At 37.7% G+C, this 25,431-nt stretch overlaps 1 protein-coding gene across 5 annotated transcripts in view; it reads right to left on the minus strand.

Annotated features, from left to right (window-relative positions):
- Positions 1-25,431, minus strand: part of MAST4 (microtubule associated serine/threonine kinase family member 4) — a 783,557-nt gene that overhangs the window by 126,052 nt on the left and 632,074 nt on the right. For all 5 annotated transcript variants that reach the window (XM_027863400.1, XM_027863401.1, XM_027863399.1 and 2 more), the window contains one exon: positions 9,529-9,617. In XM_027863400.1, coding sequence (XP_027719201.1) covers positions 9,529-9,617 — 89 coding nt within the window. The remainder of the gene's footprint in view (positions 1-9,528; positions 9,618-25,431) is intronic.

Genomic DNA, 25,431 nt, shown 5'->3' on the forward strand with positions numbered 1-25,431 from the left:
TGTTGAATTGAATTAATAAAAATTAATTCTACAACTGCTTTTCACATTTCACCTCTCTATGATGCATCGATGGTGAATCACCCAGACAGAATAAGTCCCAAGGTGGCACCATAAGCTACCTTTTCAATTTTTAATAACTTTTACTGTACACTTTCTGATTTTTTTCAATTAGTCATTCACTCAGTATACTAGCATTTATTTTAATAAATGTATCTTAATAAGTGCCTACTATGTGCCAGACACTGCTAAGTGCCAGGAATACAAAAAAAGACAAAAGACAGACCCTTTTTTCAAGGACCTCACAGTCTCCTCAGGGAGACGATATGCAAACAGCTATGTAGAAAAAAAAGCTATGGGCAGGATAAATTGGAAATAATCAACAGAAGGAAGGCACTACAATTAAAGGGGTGGGGGTGGGATGGAGAGTCAGGAAAGGCTTCCTGTAGAAGGTGGGATTTTAGCTGGAATTTAAAGCCTGGAGGCAGATATGAGGACAGACAGCATTCCAGCCACAGAATTCAAGAACAAAATCTGTACCTATCTGTATAAGCTACAAGGAAGGAGAGGGAGAAAGTCAGTCTGGAAGGGCTGATGCTCCTAAGCCTCTACACAAGCCTGTAACAGCAACAGTGGCAAGTGACAGCATCTGCTACAAATCTCTTCCCTGCTTAAACGCACAGAAGGTTTTGTTGCTGTTGTTCAGAGGAACAGAAACTGCGATACTCATTAAGAGCCACAATCCACTAAGCCCAGTATTCTGTCTCTGACAGTGGCCCCGAGGGAAAGCATGGATCCCCTTAACATCCTAGTTTCCCTTAATAACACATAATGGATCTCTATCCATGAATTTCTCTTAAGCCACCTTTAATCTATTTATAGCACTACTAGAGAACGAAGTGTTGGACATAAGTGGATTTTCCAGATAACTGTTTACTTAACCTGAAAATAAATGGCCTCAGACTGTTATGCTTTTTGAATTTTTATGTCTACTTTTTTTAGGGTTTGTTTCCCGTTTTCTTCCGTGCTCTGGAGACTGTCACTGTCCACATCTCACTGGCCTCTGTGGGTCTGCTTTCATCCTCTTCTTCTCACCCTTTTTAACTGGCTGTTGCAGATCTACTAACAGGTGAAAAGTCAAATAATAGAGGTATTGGAGCCTTGTCTAAAGGAAGAGGATTATAATAATTGGCCTGGATCCTTGGCCCCACATCCCTGAAAGGTCCCACAGTAGGGGGTACTGATTCTCAACCAATAGGCTTAATCTGCCCCACAGGAACAACTTAGACTATTTACAAGAGAGAAGAAAGGAGCCTCAGATTCATTGCTAAGCAATAAGTCAGTCTTGTTGCTAGTTCTGCTCTGACCTTACTTACATTTTTATTCTAATAACTGGACTTGTGTTATCTAAGACCAAGTCTTCACCTTGTATCCCCCTAATCCCTGCAAATGCACAACTGCTACTTTCTGCATCCTACCCCCTACCATGCCCATACTATCAGTCACTTGTCCTTGACAGGACCCTCTAAGGACTAGATCGCAGGGCTGGGGAACCCGCAGCCTTAAGGCCACATGTGGCCTTCTAGGTCCTTAAATGCAGCCTTTTGACTGAATTCAAATTTTACAGAACAAATCCAAAAGAACTTCCTTGTTCCGGGACTAGAGCCTCTCTGAATTTCAGTATTTCTACCCTGATGCTAACTACCTGTTCACATTGGCCAAGTGTGAGCTGCCAGACCCTATCTTTGGGTTCTGTCCTTGGACTCCACGTCATGCAATGGCCTGACCACTCCTGGATGTCTCACTGGACTTCTACCTATTGCCAAATTCTCTTAACATTCCACTCATGCCTTGACTTTTACTTCTGACCCACAATGGGAACCATGGAACCAGAGACTCTCAGTGTTGCAAAGGTCCTAAAGCACCACCTGGAGTGATTTGTACTTGACCAAGAGTACTTCAAGAATCATTCAGACTCTGCTTAGAGATCTTCTGTGATGGGAAACTCACCCTTCCCTTAGTCATTCCATTTTCGGGCAACTCTAAACATTAGAATGGGTTTTCCTTACATTAAGCTAAAAGCTGTTTCTCTCTCATTTCAATCCATCCATCCATCCATATGTCCATCCATCAGCAAACTTCTACCCACTATTCCCACTCCTACCCTTCAAGACAAAGTAGAACAAGCTTAATCCTCTTCTATATTAAAACAACATTGCAAATACTTGTCTCTTTTTTCTTTCTTTTCTTCTCCAGGCTAAACATCTCAGTTCTTTCAGCAGCTCCTCATATGGTATAGCATCAAACCTGTTTGGCTGGCTTCCACGGGCCCTGATCCAACTTTACAGTATCCTGAATATATAACTTCAGCACTGAATCCAACACTTCAAATAGTGTCTGACCAGAGTAGAATACTAGGGGACCCTCTTCTGCATTTTAATTTTACTCCTTTTTTAATACAGATGAAAATTACGTTAGGGTTTTTTTTTGCTTGTTTGGTTGGTTTTTTTGGCTGTCATATTGCACTATTGACTTACGCATAGTGTGAGACTCACTGAACTCCTCTTCCCCAAATCTTTTTCATATGAACTATTGTCTAGAACAAATGTAGGCCTTTACATTTTTTCTTGTTAAATTTTGATCTTATTTGATCTGGTCTTTCTCTCTAGCTTTATTCAGATATTTTTGGAGTCTTAATCTTGTCACCCTTGCTAGCTACCCCTGCCACAGACCTCTTTCTATATTACCTGCCTGACCCTTAATGGTCCAAATAAGTTTCAGACCTAGGCATACCTAGTCTGACCTATCTCACGGCAATCTTAGACCTGGTACTGCCAAGTGGACAGATTGACTGAGGGTATCAGGGACAGTCCTAAATAAAGTGCAAAGACTTTAGTACTTGGATTTTGTGACATCTGTTGTGCCTGTCTTCCCCCCCTACACACACATACACACACACCCCAAAGCAATAGGAATTAAGTGACTTGCCCAAGGTCATACAGCTAGTAAGTGTCTAAGGTCATATTTGAACTCAGGTCCTCCTGACTCCAGGACCAGTGCTCTATCCTACTGTGCCACCTAGTTGCCCCCCCCATCCCCCTTTTTGTGCTTGTCTTTTTAAAAAGCAAATATTACTATTTCTTGGTTCTTCATTGTATTCTAAAGAGCTTGGATATTAGGCAAGTTATCTCTTGATAAATGAACTATTAATATGCTATATGCTAATATGCTATAGTTTTGACATAGATTGTACTACAACTTGGATTAAACCAATGGTTTATTGGTCCAAAATTTAATATTTCCAAACATCAAGGGATTTCCAAAATACAGAGAACAAAACCCATGTTCACCATTTTAAATTCACCATTTACCATTTTGAATATTTACATTTAGCTCTTCTTACATATATTCTTATATACTATTCTTATATTCATTCACCCTTCTCCCTTTGGTGGCATAGTGGTAAAGTATAGTGAATCAGAAAGACATGAGTTCAAATTTGGCCTAAGACACTAACTAGCTGTGTGGTAAGTTACCACATTGTGAGATGGGCAAATTACCACTTCTCTGTGTCTCAATTTCTTCATTTGAAAAATGGGGATAGCACCTACCTCCCAGGGTTGTTATTAGGGTCAAATGAGAAAATCTATAAAGCACTTGGCAAAGCTTAAAATACTACATAAATACTAGCTATCATCATCATCATCATCATCATCATCATCCTCTTCTATTAAACAAATACTTAGGAGCTTAACATCTAGTCAAGAAGATAAGACATACAAGGGGTAACTATAAGATAAAACAGGCATATTAGAACTCACATTAAAATGAGTGTTGCCTTTTACAACTTACTTTGAAAAGATATACAAATAAATTCCAATGATTTTGCTATTCCTCAAAATATTTTTGTTTCTACTCTTTAAGTGGGCAGTTAGGTGGCACAGTGTATAGAGTGCCAAGTCTGGAGTCAGGAAGATTCATCATCCTGAGTTCAAATCCAGCCTCAGACACTTACTAGCTGTGTGACCCTGGACAAGTCATTTAACCCTGTTTGCCTCAGTTTCCTCATCTCTAAAATTAACTGGAGAAGGAAATGGCAAACCACTCTAGTATCTTTGCCAAGAAAACCCCAAATGGGTTCAGGAAGAACTGGACATGACTGAAATGACTGAAGAACAACTTTTTAGGTATACGGCCTACATATGACCCTTTTATATGAATATACTTATTGATAATAAATCTTTACTCTCAGAGGATGAATCTGAGGTTTGTTAACAGCAAAATGTCATCCAGATCCAAGATTAGGCTAGATAAATACTTTTGAGGTACAAAAGCACCATGTGACTATCACATAGAAAGATTGGATTTCTTTTTTTTTTTTTTTTTTTTTTTTGCTAGGCAATGGGGTTAAGTGACTTGTCCAGGGTCGCACAGCTAGTAAGAAAGATCAGATTTCTTTTAGGTGTTTAACACATGCACGTTAATTGATTATATGGTTCCTAAACTGACTCTGAAATTCCCAAAGGGAAATTTGCCTTCCTATTGTTTATTTCATTTTCTCCTCACAAAAATTTATTTGGCTTTGGCACTTCTTTTAAGATAATACAAAAATAATATATGAGGCAGTAAATTCCTTAAGGAATTTTTGCTCCAGTTGGGAAGAGATGAATACATTTTCTTCTACCCACCTAATTTCTAGTTTATAGCTAACTTACTATATTTGTGGGCTTCCCTGGATTCTTTGTTTGAAAAAATCATTATACTGTAGCATCCCCTTTTACTATTTTGATTGAGACAGACATACATTTCAAACATATACATAAGCACATATTTATGTCCACACCTAACCATGTATGCACATATATTATATCTTGAAGTGCTTAGTTTAGGTTTCCATGAGAATATGTTGAAGTTTGACCTAAGTTGAAGTAATAATGATACTCTGCTACTTCTCCTCAAAACAAGGAGAAATCCATTCTCTTCCTATCCAGAATTTGTTCAACCTTTCTGGCTTCAGAAAATAGTCTACGGATATGGCGAAAAGACTGACAGATAAAACAAAAAAAATTGTCCCAACATTCTATTCAAGCAACACTTATTACAAACCTGAGCTGTGATCAAGCAAATAGCCAAAAGAATTCTTTTTTTTTTTTAATTTTACCCACTCTCCTTTGCCCTATTCTACCTTTGGAGGAAATGTGAACAACTGGGCAGTAACAATAGGTTAATCAACAAGAAAGAATGGGAGGAAAGGGGAGCAGATTGGATAAACTTTAATTAACCACCTAAACGACTGAGTTTGCTCTACTTGTCAAAAGATTCATAAGGTAGACTCCCTCCTTCCTTCAGATTTATTTCTGTAACATTGCTATATCTTCCACACAAAAAGACTGCCAGATTTCCCACCTGTTTCTGAGGTTATAATCATCTTTTTGTTCCCATCACAAAAATACAACAAAACTATAAAATCTATTGCAAAAACAAAGTAATTCTCAGGATCAAAAAGACAAGCTCCTCTCTTCCTCTGATAAATATGAATAGTGAAGTTCAATACACTGGAGGAGAAGAGGTCATTCTGAGCCTTGGGTATCCCATAAAATAAACATTGAAATAAAGGTAATAGTGAAGTCATAGCTTCATTTCTTCCTCTTATCGATATAATTAAAATAAAAGGAAGATGCAGTGATAAAAGACTCATGATGAGAACATAAGCCTGTGAGAGATTGCCTCAGAACCGTGACATATCACTGAATGATCAAGAACCCTAAGATTATGAAATAGGAAAAATGAGCTCATGTTCAGCTGCCCAGATAGGGACAGATAGCAGCGTGTCACTCGGAGACCGTCATCCTAGAGCTGATCCTTGGACTTTGAGTCATCCCTTTTGGTTTGTTCAGTCCTGGCCCTGTACAATTCTCAAAACAAAACAAAACAAAAAGCAAAACCATTAAAACAGTCATTTTCCATGGTTAGATTTTCAATCACTAATCAAGTCTGGCTGGAAATAAAGCATAGTAAATAATGAACAGAACTAGGAGTTAGGAAGACCTGAGTTCTCATTCTGATTTGGATAAATATTGACTGTGGTACTCTGGGCTATTCATTTAAACCCTCAATGCCTCCATCAACTTGGATAAGACTACAAATTCTAGAATAGTTGTGCATCTGCATTGGTGGAGAGTTTCTTCATTGGGAATTATTCCTGATGTCAATGACATCACAGGTGTATACTAAAAACTGCACTCTGTGCAAATATTATTTATTTTCTTTCCCACTAAATGAATGTTAAAATACAACACAAAATACAAATCACAAGTGTGTACTAAAAAAACTGAAGTCTATGCAAATATAATTTATTTTCTTTCCCACTAAATGAATGTTAAAATATAATTCATAGTAACTGTGGTGGGTGTCACATGGTAGAGTGAAAACACTGGTAGGCTGATAATAGGAGGGGTGGAGTTCTATTCCCTGACTAGTTGTGTGACCTTAGGCATATCACAAATCTCTCTAGCTAGCAGTTTCCCCATCTGTACAATGGGAGTGGTGATTCTTATATGTACTACGGAACTCACAGAGTTGCTGGGAAGAAAAAACTTCTGTGACCTTAAAAGATTAGGTTAATTTGAATTATCATTATTTGAAAAATGAAGGGTTTGGCCTGAGTGATTTCTAAGACTCCACATGACTTTCTTAGGGTACAAATCACACCCAGTCTTCACCATCTTTTTTTTCAATCATTACCTTTAGGGAAGAAAAGAAGAGAAGAGAAAAACATTGGCACCAGTAATTTATTCAGGGTGAGGAACACCTATAGTCTGAAGATTAGCATTTATATAATACTTTAAGGTTTGCAAAGGGGTAGCCAGGTGGCACACTGGATATGGCACCAGGCCTGGAGTCAGGAAGACTCATGTTCAAATGTGACCCCAGATACTTACTAGCTGTGTAACTCTGGGCAAGTCACTTAACCCTGTTTGCCTCAGTTCCTCATCTCTAAAATGAGCTGGAGAAGGAAATGGCAAATCACTCCACTAACTTTGCCAAGAAACCGCCAAATAGGGTCATGGAGACTCGGGACACAATGAAAAACAACTAAACAAAAGGTTTGCAATGTGCTTTTATGGTGTTAACTCATCAATGCAATTCTACAACTTGCAGACTTAGAGGACTGAGGAATTAAGTGACTTTCTTGTGGTCACAAATCTGGTATGTGGCGGAGACAGGATCCGAACCCAGGTCTCAATCATTTGAAGGTGGTTTGCTGCTTGTGGTCCTCAAATACCCCTGAACAACTGTCGCCATCTCACAAGAAAGCTAGACTCACAAAGGATTCTCTTGTACTTCCCAAAGTGAGCCCCTTCCCAATGACCATCACAGAAGAAAAAGGGAAGACTGCAAGCGTCAGGATCAACTTTACCGGGTCTTCAGGACAGGGGGAAGAAAACAAGCACTTATGAAGTGCCTGTGATGTGTCAGGCACACTATGTTGTGCACTTTACAAACATTATCTCAGTCGATCCTCACAACAATCCTTTGAAGTATGAGCTATTATTATCTCTACTACATGGATAAGGAAACTGAGGCATGTATAAGTTAAACGACTAGCTCAGGGTTACACTACTAGTAAGGATCTGAGGTTGAATTTGAACTTAGATCTTCCTGACTTCAGAAGCTGCTCTAATCCAGAACCAGGAGAACACTGTACATAGTAACAGCAACACTGTGTGATGACTGACTTTGTTAGACTTAGCCCTTCTCAGTAATGCAATGAGATTTAAGACAATTCCAAAAGATTCATGATGGAAAATGCTATCCACATCCAGAGAAAGAACTACGGAGTCTGAATGCAGATCAAAGCATACTATTTTCTCTCTCTCTCTTTTTTTCTTTCTCATGGTTTTCCTCTTTTGATCTGATTCTTCTTTCACAACACGACTAATGTAGAAATGTGTTTCATATGGTTGCAAAAAAATAAAAGAAGTTGCTCTAATCCTACTGGATTATCCATTTTTTCTAGATAATTTTCCAGCATGGGGTAGACTTTGCATTACTATAAATGATGATAAGGGATGATGTGGGGTGGGTGGGCAGGAGACTGCTAAGTAAAGGAAATTCTAGTGAAGCTAAAAAAAAAATTCATGTGTGCCAGCAGAAAGTGAGCACAGCAAACTGCCTAGTTCAATGTCCTATAGCTTTTCCTATGATTTATTGTCTAAGAACTGACTTGGACTTCCAGCAAAGGCTAGATGACTGCCTGTCAAGAATGTTATGGTGGGGATTCTGTTTGTGCAGGGGTTTGACTGGATGGCTGCTGTGGTCCCTTCCAACTCTGAAATTCTGTGATTCAACGATTTCCTGAACTTCAGACCTTTATCTCACATTAATATCTCTGGACCTGGTTAATATACCAGCTTCCATTTTGTTATTTTTTTTTTAAATTTGGAATGTGACAAATAGTAAACAATGTGAACATTTCCATGAACAAAGAAGAAGAAAGGGGATTTATACATGCAACTGCAAATCTGCACCACTAATAGTTTGCCCTTCCCTCCAAGTGTAAGTACAAAACAAATTCAATAGCTTCCACTTTGTATACTGCCCCTGCCTGCCAATTTCAATTTCAACACCAAGTACATTATCCTTGGTCACTAATCTTTCCCATATTATGATTCTACCTCCATCCTCAACCCAACACTGCCACCCAAATGCTATGGCTTAACTCTCTCCCTTCCTGCCCCAAAAGAGGTTTCAATCAGTAGAGAATACAGACAAGGGAAAAATAAACCTACTTTGACAGCCAATACCCCATGAGAAAGAACCTCAGAGCTCCTTCAAGAACCCTCTTCAAATAGACAAGCTATTATAACCCCTGCCAATCAAATGAGGTTCCACCCTTCTGCAAAGATGCTTCTCAAGTCTGGAGATCCAGGCAAGAAAGCTTTTCTGAGGAATTCTGCACACTACCCCAAGAAATATATGGAAGGCACTCTTTAAGAGGCTTGAGCGTGTTTGAAAATCTGAAAAACATACAGAGCCTCTAATACTGCTTCATCTGAAAATAAATTCACTTTATATTTGGTAAAACATAGAGAGATTAACTTGAGAAGGGACTAAACACACTGGGAAAGATTTTTTTCAAGATGCTAGACCTACAAGCACTTTAGAGATAATTCAGCAAGTTTATAGGGAGGCTAAGGTTTGAACAGAAAACTGTCTTTCCTAGACGTGAAAAATTAAATTCACTTTATATTTGGTAAAACATAGAGAGATTAACTTGAGAAGGGACTAAACACACTGGGAAAGATGTTTTTCAAGATGCTAGACCTACAAGCACTTTAGAGATAATTCAGCAAGTTTATAGGGAGGCTAAGGTTTGAACAGAAAACTGTCTTTCCTAGACGTGAAAAATTAAAACCACTCTGAAAAGCAGCTACAAAGATGCACCTGAGTCCTCATAACTAGATTTTTTTTTAAATAAAAGGTAGCGAAAGAACTGGCACACACAAAAAAATAGTACGGTACAGTTACCTGCATGAGCAGAGAGAGGGGAGTGCGGACGAGGCAATGCTGGTGACTGGCCATTTCCTATTAAGCTTTTCCGGTTACTCGTTCGGCAACTGAAAGAAATAAAAAATAAAAGATGAGAAATAAAAGAATGAAAAAGAAAAAATGTCAAGCTTTAAAGTCAAAATTTGTTCTTAATCACATATAAGCAAATTTAAAGAAAACACGTAACTTATTTTCCTATGCTATTAATGAAGTTATTGCCAACCAACACACAGCCATATACATTTGCAGGGTGACTACATCTTTGTCTTCATTTTTTTCTCAAGTACATGTAAACAAAAAATTTTAACATTCTTTTTTAAAATTTTGAGTTCCAAATTCTCTCCCTCTTTCCCCTCCTCCCTCCCTGAGAAGGCAAGCAATTTGATATAGATTATACATGTGTAGTCAGATTGCATCTTGTCTATTAGAAAATAAAGCTAATTAATAAATTGTAACACCATTAATATTCCTCATCATCAGTGGAGTGACAATAAAAAGTGATCTTTTTTGTTGTTAAAGTATGTGACACATTCTATCCAGATAATAAATTTAGTTTTCAAATCAATCAAAAACTATGGGGAACATCTTTGTTTACATGTAATTTCTAACGCAAAATCGTGCAATGAAGAGCAATGAGTTATCAATCATACGGTGATACACTAATTAAAAATCTAATTATTGAAACAAAATTCACATCTGTGCCTTTTTGTCAATAGAGCAGACATTGTCTCCTAAGAAAAATGTATTCTGTCACTTATCCTTTAAAAAACAATTCTTGTAGACTGAATTCAAATTCACAGTACTTCCCACTCAGAATTAACAGATATCACTAAAGTAAGTTTAAATTTTTATTAAAATGCCAGAAAACAGCTCATTCTTTTAAACTTGTGACCCCTGTTGGTTTTAACCCATGTCTTCATCAACTTTCCTCAATACACAGATAAAAGAGCTAGGTAAGTATATCTTCTGGTTTCATGGGTAACAAAGAAATACCACTCAGGTTGGCCTCTAGGTAGATCCTACCACCCCCTAGGCTAGGAATGATCCAAATGGTTGATGGCAATGACAACATTTACTTCTTTGAATCTGCTTGTGTCATAGACAGACTAGTACTTCGATCCCAGGTCCCTTGTTAACATGTAGATAAAAGTAGAAAAAAACTTGTTCACAGAGTTAAAAAGGTATTTGTATAGTTAACAGAGCACAGAGTAATGAAGGGCAGCAAAGCTGTCTCATTTTGCTCATGGAACCTATGGTGAACGGCAGTTCTCTGCCCCATCCCCAGGTGATTGACATAGACTTCCCTGTCTTCTGAAAGCAGTTCTTGCTACTGTTGTGACTGATTTATGACAACACACATGCCTGGTTTTTTTAGAGATCTATGTTGAGCTACCACCTGATTTCACATTTGGAAGTTTTACATGCCGGGTGGCCATATAATGAGGCATTCCTGTATATTGCCGTCAGAAGCAGAACATGCCGTTTGAAGCCAGAACATCAAGAAAAGGACAAACAAGATGGTGAAAGACTTAGAACACATACTGTTTGACAATTGGTTGAAAAAACTGGGAACGATTAGCCTGGAGAAGAAAAGGGGGCTGGGAGCATGACAGCTATCTTCAAGTATTTGAAAGGCTATACTATGGAAAAGGGATTGAATTTGTCTCGCTACCTACACTCCAGAGGCAACTAGGCAGCATAGTGGGTAAGAGTGCTAGGCCTTAAAGTCGGGAGGATCTGAATTCAGAAGCAGCATTAGACATGTAATAGCTGTGTGACCCTGGGCAAGGCACTTAATTTCTCTCTGCCTCAATTTCCTCAACTGTAAAATGAGGATAAGAATGTCTATCACATACCTCCCAGAGTTGTTGTGAGGATCAAATCAAATACCATTTGAGATATTTGTAAAGTGCTCAGCACAATGCCTAGAATACAGTAAGTGATTAATAAATGTCTGTTCCCTTCCTTCCTTCCCTCCTTCCTTCCTCTCTAGAGGTAGGAATGGGAACAATATATAGAAGTTGTGAAGGGGCAACTTTAGCTTTGACAGAAGAAGAAACTTCTTAACACTAAGAGATATTCAAGAGTACCTTGAGAGACTATGAGTTCCCTATAATTGTACTTCTTTATGTAAAGATTAGGGGACCATGTCAGGTATATTGTAGACAGCAAATACTTGTTCTGGTACAGGTTGGACTAGCTAGTTCCCTTCTAACTCTGACATTTTGTGATTCTGAAATGTATCTTTAAATAAAGTACACATTTCATTCTCTTTTAGCAGAACTGATCAAGTAGCTTCTAGCATATTTGTTATTTATTATTCTACCCTCATATGTAGGATATATACACTATACAGGTATACACAAATATGTGTATAATATGCCAGAAGCTACTAGATCAATACTGCTAAAAGAGATTTGTCATGATAATGAGATGTTTTATGTATTTGTATTTACACAAACACACATAGACATACATTTATACACATATGTATATATCTTATATATATATGTATACACACACACATCTATATTATATATACCTGAACACACATATGTATTTAAAAACCTCTTTAGATAGCATTACCTAATTTTATGGTTCCTCCTAGAGCTTTCAACACCTCCTAGTATCGTTTGTGAGTTTAATTAAGATCATGTTTACTCCTCCTAAGGTTGCTAATGAAGTTGTTAAATAAGACTGGACCCTGGATGCTTAATTATAAGCATAGTTTTGTGATACAGATTCTTATCCATCTAGAATTAAACCAGTTTAATTCATAACCTTTACATCAGAGGCTATCACTTTTAACAAATCAGAATTTTGTAAAATATGTTTTGTGTTCATACAAACTGAATGTCTATTTCAGTGCTTGGGATATTAAATATCAACTTACTGACATTAATAAAAAGAATGGATAATGTTCATGAGATTTATAAAATCCTAGATATTTTGTCGGCAACTCTTAATAATACAAGAGCAAATTACTTACAAAAAAGGTTAATTGTTATTAAAAATAGCAAAGGAACGATGTGATGTTGTTTTTCACTTAACATTTAGCATCTGATTCAGTCATTTATAAAGATTTCATTTTGACAGCCTTAATTATTAATGTTTCTTTTTGTAATGTAGATAAATAAGAAATGTGAACTGCTATTGATGCAAGGTTAAGTCTGTGCTGATGACAGCATTTTAACACAATAGAATTATTAAATTTGGTGGGAGGGTTGTCAATATGACATGTTGACTTAGTTGAAGCAAAGGATTAAGAAAAGATCTTTCTTACATGAATAATCACTGCAAACAAAAACTGGATTTTCCAAAATACACCTGGGTAAACTAATATATTCTAAGGGCCAAATACAAAAGCCAACACTACAGAATAAAGACAATAATACAGCATGCATTTTGCATTTTCAGTACAATCATCATTGAAAGGAAGGAAAATGACAATATCAATGATTTCAATAATATGCTAAAGACAGTAAGGGGAAATAAGAACAACTTAAAAAATCGCTGTGATCAGAAAGGTTCAATTTAAATTATAGATAAATTACAGATAACCAATGAAATTACAGATGAATTATGTTTACCTACTCCATAAAGATTTGTTATCTTTACAAATGTTTGGTTCAAGTCTAATTTATATAAGAGGAAGTAGCTACTACTTTGTATGAATTCCACAACATGTAACTAAAAACAAATTCTTCAAAATTTTAACAATGTGCCTTGAATTTTCATGATGCTAGTACCACGTCCTGCAGAAGCTCAATTTAATCAAACCGCTTTACTTGGGAACAGTATAATAAAAATAACTAAAATTTATATAACACATTAGGGTATGCAAAGCACTTTATATAACTATCTCATCTCGGCCTCACAACAACCGTGGGAGGTAGGTGTTATTATTACACCTATTTTCAGACGGAGAGGACTAAAGTTGAAAAGTGTTAAGTGACTTGCTCAGTCTGTCACAGCTAGTAAGTGTCTGTTGTTACTGTTGTGGTTGTTCAGTCATTTCAGTCAAGTCTGACTCTTCATGATTCCATTTGGGATTTTCTTGGCAAAGATACTGAAGTGGTTTGCCATTTCCTTCTCATTTGACAGATGAGGAAACTGAGGCAGAGTTAAGTGACTTGTCCAAGGTCACACAGCTAGTAGATGGGGCCAGATTTGAACTTGGGTCTTCCTGACTCCAGGACTGGCTCTCTATTCACTGTGCCACCTAGTTGCCTAGTAAGTGTCTAATGGATTAAAAATTCAGATCTTCCTGACTTCCAGAATCCTATCCAATACAGCAAACACTCTGGCCTTTTCTCTCCTGCAAGGGAAAGATGCTGGGGTGGCGGGGGGGGGGGGGGAGAAGCAGGGGAAATTTATAAAGCATCTATTGCATGCTAGGTCATGTGCTAAATGCTTTACAAATGTTACCTCATTTGATCCTCACAATAACCCTACAAGGTAGGTACTATTATTATCCCCATTTTACAGTTCAAGAAAATGAGGCAGACAGAGGCACTTTAAGTGACTTGCCCAGAATCACACAACTAGTTAGGGTCAGAGGCTGAATTTTAACTCGGGTCTTCATGACTCCAGGCCCAACACTATCTGCTGTGATGAGGTCTGGAACAAATACCACACCCATTCACAAAACATGATAAATTAAGTTGAAATATATTCATTTCAGATTGAAAAAAAAATTCGTTGTATTTCAGCCAAGGTTGCTATACGTAAGTTTCTGCCTCGTTGCCCTCTACTCCACCCAACACCCCCACTCAAGGCAAAGAAAGCACAGGTGATGCCCTACCTAGTAAAACAGGAACATTATTTCCATTATGGCAGGAAATTCCTGGCTGATTTGCGTAATTTGCCTGTGCCCAGCACTGAAATATATATAGGTTTATCTTCTGTAGCATTAATGCCAGAGGAGAACAGTGTCATTTCTGTGTACTCAGTTATAATCAATCCAAACTGTATTCTGGACCTTCCCTCCCTAAAGAAGTCATCTTTGACTCTTCTTTCCTCTTCCCCCTCCCCTCTCAGCTGTCAGATCCTACAGATTCTATCTCCATTATTATCACTCATATACATCCCTCTCCCCTTCCTCCCCATACTGCCTACTATTCAGTCTCTTTGCCTTCAGGCAATCCCCCCTCTAATCCATCCATCCTTCACAAAGCTACCAAAGTCATTTTTTTGATGCTTAGGGATGACGACATTATCCTCTGTTCAGAAACCGTCAGTGGTTACCCATCATTCTAGCTTCTTGGCCTGGCATTTTATAATAACAGATCATAGCTGACCTTTAAGTAGCATTTTACAAATTTGCAAAGTGCTCGACACCCATTATCTCCATTTGAGCCTCACAACAACCCAGTGAGGTAGGTACTACAAGTAATATGTTTATATCCCTTTTTGTCAACCAGGAAACTGAGGCTCAGGCAGGTGGTAAAGGCATTTCGACTAAGACATTTGACTATCTGGGGGTTGGGGTATGGGGACACTTCTCAAAAATGTTTCCTTCCTCCTTCAAAGATGAAGAATATTTTTTTAAATGTCATTTACTAAGGACAACTTGTACAAGTACTTCCTTGATTTGGGAAAGTATTAATATCACTATTAGTAAAAAAAAAAAAAAAAAAAGTATTTCTCTGAAAAACCTAAATTCAGAAAGAAATATGCAAGAGGAAGACTAAAAGCAATATAAAAAATAAAGATATAAATATAGGGGATGAAAAACAACAAATATAATGAAAGCAGGACAAAAGTGAGTGATCAGATTTAAGGATTTATTATCCTTCCTTCAACATGGCCCCTCTGTTAAAAGAAAACCTTGGGAAAAACCAAGTAGCCACTGAAACATTTTGTTTCTTAAAGATCTGTACCACTACCTGGCTACCTTCAAGATAAACTAACATAAGTGAGAATGTGAGAGGCAGCCAGGGCATGGTGGATGGGGAGCTGGCCTGAGAGTCAGAAAACACCTGGGTTCAAATCCTGCTTCTGACACAACCTAACTATGAGATTTTGGGCAAGTCACTTAATCTCTTAATGCCCCAGACAATTCTCTAAAAGCAGAAGTTGTAGAGGAGATACTGTTCTACATTGGTAGGAGCTGCCATATCAGGAGTTCTCTAACCTGATGAATTCACACATATCCAGTCTAAACAAAAAAAAAATAAATAAAGTAAGCATATTTGTTGTTGTTGAATAGTTTTAGTTGTGTTCCACTCTCTGGGACCCCATGTGGAGGTTTTCCTGGCAAAGATACTGGAGTGGTTTGCCATTTTCTTTTCCAGCTCATTTGACTGATAGGGAAACTGAGGCACGCAAGATTAAGTGACTTGCCCAGGGTCACACAACTAGTAAATGTCTGAGGCTACATTTGAACTCAGGCCTCCTGACTCGAGGACTGAGTTCTATCCACTGCTCCACCTAGCTGCCCAAATAAGTATACAGAAAAACACCATTTTCTTAGGAACTGGCATTTGGGAGGAAGAGGTCATGAGGGGGGAAGCTAAGGGTATGCATTTAATTAAGTGTTGTGGAAAAGAATATTAGTTAGGACCTTATGGATTGGTGTTTTTTTGTTTGTTTTTTGCTAGTAAGTATTCAAAGGCTAGAAATTCTATTCTGGATAAAACATAAAACAAAAGCTACTTATTTCCTTATTTAAAGTTACACCATATAGTAACCTGAATATAATTCAGCACAATGACTAGAATTAACAGTCCAATTATGGTTCACAACTCAAACGCCACCATCCTACAGTTGGATGTAGGATCCACGTGAGCTCATTTTTGGGAGCACTTACACAATACAGCCTAAGCTTTGACACATTTGGTCCCCCAAACTCAGATTTGCTAAGAATCAAAAGAATATGTAACATTCCATGGGATAAATAAAAGCTCATGATGACACCAAAAAAATCTTACGTCAGAATTCACCACCATCAGAAAAAAGCCACATCTCTTTCTCCTTGATATCTTGTCTAACCTTCGGACTTGGAGCATAAAAGTCATCATATCATATGTTAAGACACAAGTGAAGAGTTAAATGGACTATGCCTCCCATATCCCCTCCCAGCTATAACCTACAAAATGTGGTATTTTCATCAAGATCTAAGAGTCGGGGATAGGGACTAGATTTGTGATTTTTAATGATATAAGAAACTGTTCCAAAAGGAGGACACTCCCTCTACTGATTCAGGTGACACCCTCTTTGCAATGTTCAAGTCTTGGAACGGAACGTTTCCTAGAGCAGTGGGAGGATGTAAGATTTGCAGGATCAAACTTGAACCCAGGTCCTTGGGGCTCTGAGGGCAGATCTCTAACCATTGTACAACACTGCTTCTAGGTTAATTAGTAGGAGAGATCATTCAACTAGTAGTAGCTTTTAGTAATTGGATTAATTCAGAGGAGCCGGAATGTACCATTAGGTGAGGGGAATTTCCATTGTGGAAGCTCCTCCAGGTGATTGCTTAAGATCTGTAGAAAAGTTCTAGGGAGCTGCCTGATAAACAGAGAGGTCAAGTGACTTGCTGAGGTCTGCTTGTCTGAGGCAAGATGGGAACCCAGATTTTCCAACTCCAAGCCTAACACTCTCCTCATTACTGCACACTGTCTCTACAAAGTACTTCAAACTTCTCTCTGGAAAAGACCAGGGTTCAAATTTTAGCTCTAACACAACCACAATGGGACAGGTGATTTATCCTCCTTTGAACTGGACTTATTTTTTGTCACTCACAAAATGTAAGGGTTGGATGAGATAACCGTTCATGTCTCCATTCTAATGGCCCAAAATTCTTTGTCTCTTTCTGGATCAATAGAGATAAGACTGAAGGGCAGCTAAGTAGTGCTCTGGATAGAGCCCTGGGCCTGGAATCAGAAGATATGAGTTCAAATCCAGCCTCAGACACTTCCTAGCAGTGTGACTCCGGGCAAGTCACTTAACCCTGTTTGCCTCAGTTTCCTCATCTGTCAAATTAGCTGGAGAAGGAAATGGCAAACCACTCCAGTATCTTGGCCAAGAAAACCTCAGATGAGGTCACGGAGAGTTGGCTACAACTGAACCACCAAAACAAGACAGGCTTTTTAGCACCCACAATACAAGTAGAATTATGGTTGGTGCATGAGGATGTCACAGATGAAAAGGCAGTCAGGGTACAGAAGGGTTAGGGAGTGGCAAAGCAGCCACGAGGAAGTGCCTTATTTACATGAACGGCCTTTGGCACAGGAGCCTTATGAGAACTGAGCACCACACCTTTTCACTGCTTCACTGCTGTTACTCTCCAAGAAGTAGCAGAAAAGTTTCACAGAGAACTTTACAGTCTCTAACCTAGGGCAAATAACACTTTTATGGCAAATAGAAAATTAAATTTATTTCATTTACTTTACCTCCTATGCCACCTAGGTCATGTAGTACATAAGGCAGGTTATAAAACTGAGGTGGGCACAGACATTGGACATATTTTGTCTAAGAATTCCCAACTATTTTTTTTTTCTTGCTTATAGCATCAGCAGTCTCAGGGCCAGCCCAGTGAGTTGCTCATGGTTTGAGACAGTCCGTGGGGCCTTTAAAAGTCTAACACATCTGGTTCTGCCCAGGCTACCATCTAACAGGAGAGCCTTTTAATCATTCTTTACCCAGGTTCACCAAGCCTGTGAGGCCTACCAGGCCATGACCTTCTGTAACTGTGCTAGATGATGGAAATCCAGTTCCATTCTCAAAATAACATTCATTCTGGGACCTGAATACTAATCAAATCTGATAATGTCCAGGTAATTTCAGGGACGGGAAAACCCCACTGGCAGTAATTTTTATATTCATAGCTGACTACAAAGGCCAGCACTCATTTGGACATATGGTCTTTAACCAGCCATCTTTGAAGGTCCTTAATAACATAATGAGTTAGGCAAGAGGAGTTCCAACAATTCTGGGAAGCTGGTCTATAATTTATTAATACATCTTGATAGAGGATCCCATTTGCGGAAATAAATTGATGTAGGAGGCTAATGAGACACCAAAGCTTTACCATACGTGAACATCTGCTAACTTCTGCTATAGCGTATGAAGTATTACCATCCATTATACAAGAAGTATTACAAAGCAATGATGAATTTTTTTTATAACTGCTTTGTACATATTCAGTTAAGTAAGGACTTAGGGAGAATTAAATGCACACAAATCAACATAGACATAATACTTTTTAAAATGAAAATTGGTGATGTGTAAGTATAAGGAAATGACTGTTTGGCCAAGTTTTCCTCATGGGAATACTTCCCTATGTTAAGGACCTAGAATTTCATTAGTACTAATACTCTTCCCTCCTTTCAAATTTAGCACATCATTTTCAAAAAATGCTACAGCCAAAAATTGAATCACCCCTCCTGCAATCAGATGCTTAGCTAAACGGGTCCTTACATGAGAGATTTTCAGTACAGTGCTGGGCCCATGCTTGAAGTGTTCCCAATCTGGTAGGACCTAGCCAGAGTTGGTGCTCCACACACCTCAAGTTTTCAATAGAAACAACAACAACAACAACAATAGCAGGCATGAGCATGGTGTTATAAGGTTTGCATAGCCTTTTACATATGTTATCTCATTTTAAATTTTCACATCCACCCTGTGAGGTAGGTGCTATTATTATCCACATTTTACAGATGAGAAAACTGAGGGCTGAGAATTCAAGTGACTTACCCTGGGTCACCTAGCCAGTAAATGATTACGGCATTATAAGAACTCAGGTCTTCCTCATTCCAAGGTCCAGAGCTCAATCTACTCTAACACCTAGTTGTCATTCTAACAACCTCCAGGCCACAAAGAAGAATTTAAATGGAGGACTGGGGGTGGGGGAGGAGGAATGGAGTAGAGAGAGACTAGAAAGGGGAAAACACTTTAGGAATAGGCATTTGCTTCAAAATTTTAAGGAAAAGTCAATGAAAAAGTATAATTTTGCATGTAATGTGGGGGTTCTACAACTCCAGCTCAATCAACAGATATGATGGTTTTGTTTGTTTTTTTTGTTTTGTTTTGTTTTTATAAATAAGGTTTTCTATTAACTCGAGATCCCATTTAAAAGTGCCAACTCTTGTTTACTTGGGTCAGGAAGGGACTGGCATAATTAGCTAACCAATAAGCTCATCAAATCTCTGGGGACTTTAAATAACGGGAGAAATTCTGGCAGTTTTTCAATTAAGCTCTGGACCTGTCTAGTGGTAGAAGATTTCCTGTTAGAAACATCTCTCTTGGAAGCAGAGTTAATAGTTTACATTTATTAATGGTTGGTAAGTTTGTATTTAAAAAAAAAAACACATTAAAAAAAGAAACCTAAAAAGTCATCTAGCCAAATATATTTCTGAACAAAAAACTTCTCTACAATCATACCTGCTGAGTGTTCATCTTGCCTTTCTTTAAAGGCTTGGGGGAGGGGGGGGGAATTCATTACCTCATTTCCCTTTAGAGCTTGAGATTGAGGCAGCTGGGTGGCTCACAAGATATAATGCTGGATAGGGAGTCAACACTGGAGTTCAAATCTTACTTCAGATACTTACTAGCTGTGTGACTCTGGGCATATCATTTAGTCTCCCTCTGCCTCAGTTTCCTTATCTGTAAAGTGGGGATGTTAATAGCACCTACCTCTCAGAGTTATCATGCGGATCGAATTATTCAACACTTATATAGTGCTTTGAAAACCTTAAGGTGATATAGAAATATTAACTATCATTTTTAAAAATAGAAATTGTATCTTATATAATACTTGTATCTCCCTCAATTAGTGTGATGCTTTGCACATATAACATTCTTCCCATTAATATTTGTTGAATGAATGACATAAGGTGGCTATCCCTAACTATTTTAACCAGGGAAACAAAATAATTACACATACAAAGCAATCAGAGAACAGTTTAAAAGTTACTTATGGATCAATGTCAAAAGCTTCTACTACATGCTAGGCAAAGGAGACTGAAAGACAAAATGGAAACAGTCCCTGCCTTCAGGAAGTTTGTAATCTACTCAAGATAAACTGGGGGGTAGTAAATTGATAATTAAGGAAGCACTACTGAGGAATCTCTAAATTGAATCCCTGGGGACCTAGAGAGGGAAACTGCCTGGATTTCAAATGCTTCTGAGAAGTTAATAGAGCCCCATTTCAGGAAAATACGATTTCTTCCAAATATCAATTTACAAATACTAAGTGTAGGAAAACTAACAAAAAATTGCCCTAAATTTACAAATTAAAAATGGATTTCATAGGCCTAAGGTCTATGGTTGTCTACTTTGGGGGAATGCCATTATTATTCTGTTTACATAAAGGTTTCAATTTCATAGGGTCAAAGATTTAAAGATGAAAGGGACTTTAGAGACCATTTAATATAGGAGTTCTTAACCTGGAAGGAATGGGGGTCCATGGATTGATTTTGAGAGGTCCAGGAACTTGGATGGGGAAGAAAAAAAAAGTTATGTCCTTGCTTTCAGTTACTTCCAACAGAAAATTAGCATTTGCTTCAATTATTTAAAAACATTATTTGAAAAAGGATCCCCTGGTTTCACCACACTTCCACAGTGGTCCTTGACACAAAAAAGGTTAAGAACTCTGATTTAATTCAACCTTCTTCACATTATGGGTGAAGTTAACTGGGGCCTAGAGAGCAGAAATGATTGGTCCAAGATCACAGTTTAAAAGTAGCTTAGTTGGAAGCTGTACCTCAGGGTCTCTAATTCCAAATTCAGAAGCTCATTGATGTATTTGCTCTGGTTAAAAGAAAAGAAAAGAAAAAAGCAGAGAGCAGGGTCTGCCTGTCAGCATGATTTCTTTTTTTTATTAATTTCTTTTGATTTATCAATAATCACTTCCATGTGCTTTTGAGTTTAAAATTTTCCTCCCTCTTCCTCCCCACCACCCTCCCCAAGATGGCACACAATCTGATATAGGCTATACATTTCCATTCACATTAAACATATTTGCACATTAGTGATGCTGTAAGTAAAAATTAAAACCAATAGGAGAAACCATCAGAAAGAGGAAACAAAACTCAACAGAAGAGAAAAAAAAATAGCAGTTCAACTTTCATAGTTCTTTCTTTGGATGTGGATAGCATTTTCCATCACAAAGCCTCTGGAGATGTCTTAGATCCTTGTATTACCAGGAAGGGTTAAGTTTATCAATATCAGTCATCACATAACGAGGCTGTTATTGTGTACAACCTTCTCTTGGTTGTGCTCACTTCACTCAGCATCAGACCATACAAGTCTTTCCAGGTTTTTCTAAAGTCAGCCTGTTCATCATTTCTTATAGCACAATAGCATTCCATCACACTCATATACCACAACTTGCTCAGCCATTCCCCAATTGATGGGCATCCTCTCAATTTCCAATTCTTTGCCACCACAAAAAGAGCTGCTATGAATATTTTTGTACATGTGGGTCCTGTTCCCTTTTGTGTGATCTCTTTGGGATACAGCCTTAGAAGTGCTATTGCTGGATCAAAAGGTATGCACATTTTCAGCTCTTTGGATCAGCATGATTTCTGAAACATTAACTCAAAATGAATGGGTCTGTTTTCTAAAATTTTTACTTATTTTTAACAAAAGAAACAAAATCAGGAGTAAGACTCCAAAGCAGTGTGTATAAGAATAATGAAGGCTTTTATTTTCCTATTTTCTCCTTTTGAAATTCTGTATTCATAAATTTGTTAATTTTTGTGTACTGGTATCATGTAAAATCAGGGTTTTAAGATAATTTTGAAGGAACATTTTGTTAAATCTAAAACTTTCCTAAACAAAGGCTATAGTATTGAAGTATTTCTTTCTAATCTATTTTAAAATTCAGTCAGCCTCATTTTGCTACACTGAGAAATACTTTAGTAAGCAATGAAATATCCGTTTAGTCTAACGGCCTCATTAGTTCTACAGTTAAATCTGATGTGTTAAAGTAGTTAGAAGAAAGATTAATTTTCCCTCAGGAGAGTACATTATCACTTCTTTCTGAACTTGAATGAGCTCTTTCTGTGACCCTCTGGGCAAGCAGCACAGATACTTTAATACCCCTATGACCCTAGTGAGGCACTCAACTCCAAGCGTTAGTTTCTTCATCTATAAAATGGGAACTTAGAATAAATTACCTCTAAGGTCCCTTCTAACAATAAAATCTGATGTTACTAGCCTTCTCTTCTGTCTCCTCTGGCTGCCCCAATAATATGGTTCCCATTTTAGCTGACCTCCCAACTGCTTAGGAATCCCTTTAATTTGCACTGAAAATCAACACGGGAGAAGAGGCAGGTAGAAAAGGCAACTCTAAGGGCTAGGAAATGCTGCCTCAGAACAATGAATGCCCTCCTGAGTTCTATCCCATTACAATTCCTAAAAAAAAAACAAAACAAAAAAAAAACCATTTGACCATTATGGAAAAATGAAAAACGAGAGCAAAACACTTTCGTCATTCAAGGAACCAAATTGCAGGTTTATAGCAGACTGTATCTCTGTTCATATAGCATTTTTAAGAACCAATTAAGGAATTAGGGGGTATTTTATAATTAGCATATACTACATATGAGAAGCATCAATGTAACAGAAAGACACCACCGTTTAGTAAAAAAAGACACGTGGTTTAGTAACTTTTGGAGAACAGCTCCTAATTGCTTTCCAGAATGACTGAACCAATTCCCAATTCCATCAACAGTGAATTAATGTACCCGTTTTCCAACTGTCCCTCCAACATTTGCTAATTTCCTTTTTTTATTAGCAATTTTTGCCAATCTGATAGGTATGGGGTGGAACCTTAGAGCTGCTTTAATTTGTATTTCTGTATTAGTCAGTTAGAGCATTGTTTCCTTATGGCTCACTGGCGACATAATTTTGGTGAAGTCATTTAACAATTAAAAGAATCAATTTCTTTATTTACAAAATGGGAAGGAGGCTGGCCTAGATGGTCTACGAAGTATCTTTTACTCCAAAATATTAAGATTCTATGTAAGCTGAGGATCCCAAAGCACTAGAAATGTCAAATTTCACATCCCTTCTGATATAGTCAAGTTTCAGAACTGCAGGGGGAGGGGAAGCATAAAATACTTGGCTTTTGAGTGCATCTAAGTTCCTTAAGGGCACAGGGTCTTTCTCTTCCTTCCTTTCTCTCTCTCTTTCTTTTCCTTTCTTTTCTCCTTCTTTCTTATGTCTATATTTCTTTCTCTTTTCTTCCTTGCTTTCTCCTTCTTTCCTTCCTTCCTTTTCTTTCTTCCTCCTTTCCTTTCTTCTGTCTTTGTCTTCAAAGTGACTAGCATGGTGTCTTACACATATTAGATACTTAATAAATGGCCCCTGAACTGGAATAAGGTGAACTGAACATTCATCTGTCAACCTAAACATTTGTCACAAGAATGTATGAAAATCAGTATTGGGAGGCTCTTGCATCCTTTTCTTCATTTTCTGTTAAGAAAGGAGATGTGGTAAACCAATAAGCAATCTTATGCCCTCATTTTTGCTGTTCACTTCCTTTAATTCAGTCTCTCACAAAATAACAGTTTGTTAATGACACAAATGCCAAAGCTGTGAAAATGGGCATGGGAGTAAAGCAGGAAAAAACAGCATGGAAAACACCAGGAAAGCCATCCAAAGGGACATTAGAATAAATACTACCTCCCTGCATTACTTAAATACTTATAATTCACTGCTGCTACTACTACTACTGGTTTCCAATGTGAAAAAAGCAGTCCTTTAAGAAGGAAACAATAATCCACCTTAGCACTGAAACAACAAAAGGTCATACACATACATCTTGCCTTAATTAAATTGTCAGATGTTTCTTTCTCATTTGTTTCCCTTGATGTTTTCTTTGTCAGCCCCTCATTTGGCAAAGATGAGATTGGTCAAAACAACAATAAGAAAAATAATCTAAAATTCTGGAGCTGAAGGTTGTGGAATGTGGGAGTTGCAGGACAAAGGCTTTTAAGTAATTTTGCAATCAACCATATGAATTTTCTTAGTTGTTTTAAATCTCCAAACAAAGTAGCAGAGACTTAAAAATCTCTATTTTCCTGGCTGCTAGAATAATCTACTCTTCTTCTCTCCCTTCTAGAGCTCTCCAAAATTTTATCTTTTTTTTAAGTTAAATTTGTTTTTAATTAACAAGCATTTGTTTTCTTTCCCTCCCACCTTCTCCCCATTGGAAAAAAAATGAAAGAAAAAACAAAACTCTTTTAACAAATATACATAGTCAAGCAAAACAAATCCTCATATTGGCCATGGCAAAAATATGTATCTCATTTTGCATAATTAAATTACCACCTTTCTGTTAGGAGGTAGGTAAAATGCTTTATTTTATCAATCCACTGGAATTATGGTTGATCATTGTATTGATCAGAAATCTTAAGGCTCTTAAAACTGTTCATTTCTACAATGTTCTTGTTATAGTATAAATTATTATCCTGGTTCTGCTCACTTTCATCTGTATCAGTTCATACAAGTCTTCCCACTTTACAGACCCTGGAGGAGGGTCTCTCCTTCGACTGTGAATTGGGAATGTACATATAATTACTTTCTGTATGCCCAGCTCTAAGGTTGAGCTCTATACAGTCTTGTGAGCCTGTGCTCATATAAGAGGAGCTGGTAGATACCCTTGTTGGGGAGGTAGGGGTGGGGAGAGCGAGCATCAGATATTGACAGAATTTTAGGTCACACTCTTTTCCTTCAAGAAATTTGCTCTCTGGTTTAGGAAGGAAAATCTAAAGCAAATTACCCAACTACCAAAAGGTACATACAGTAGACATGACATTTGGCTTTGAAATTCAAAGAGCAACATCCCAAGTAAAAAGTGCTAAATTGTGTAGTCAGATGTAATGACTGTAGGAGTTCAGAGAATAGAGAAATAAATAAGGGCTTTAGCAATCA

The sequence above is a fragment of the Vombatus ursinus genome, unplaced genomic scaffold (assembly GCF_900497805.2).
Source record: "Vombatus ursinus unplaced genomic scaffold, bare-nosed wombat genome assembly UNPS02014772.1, whole genome shotgun sequence".
Classification (NCBI taxonomy): Eukaryota; Metazoa; Chordata; class Mammalia; order Diprotodontia; family Vombatidae; genus Vombatus; species Vombatus ursinus.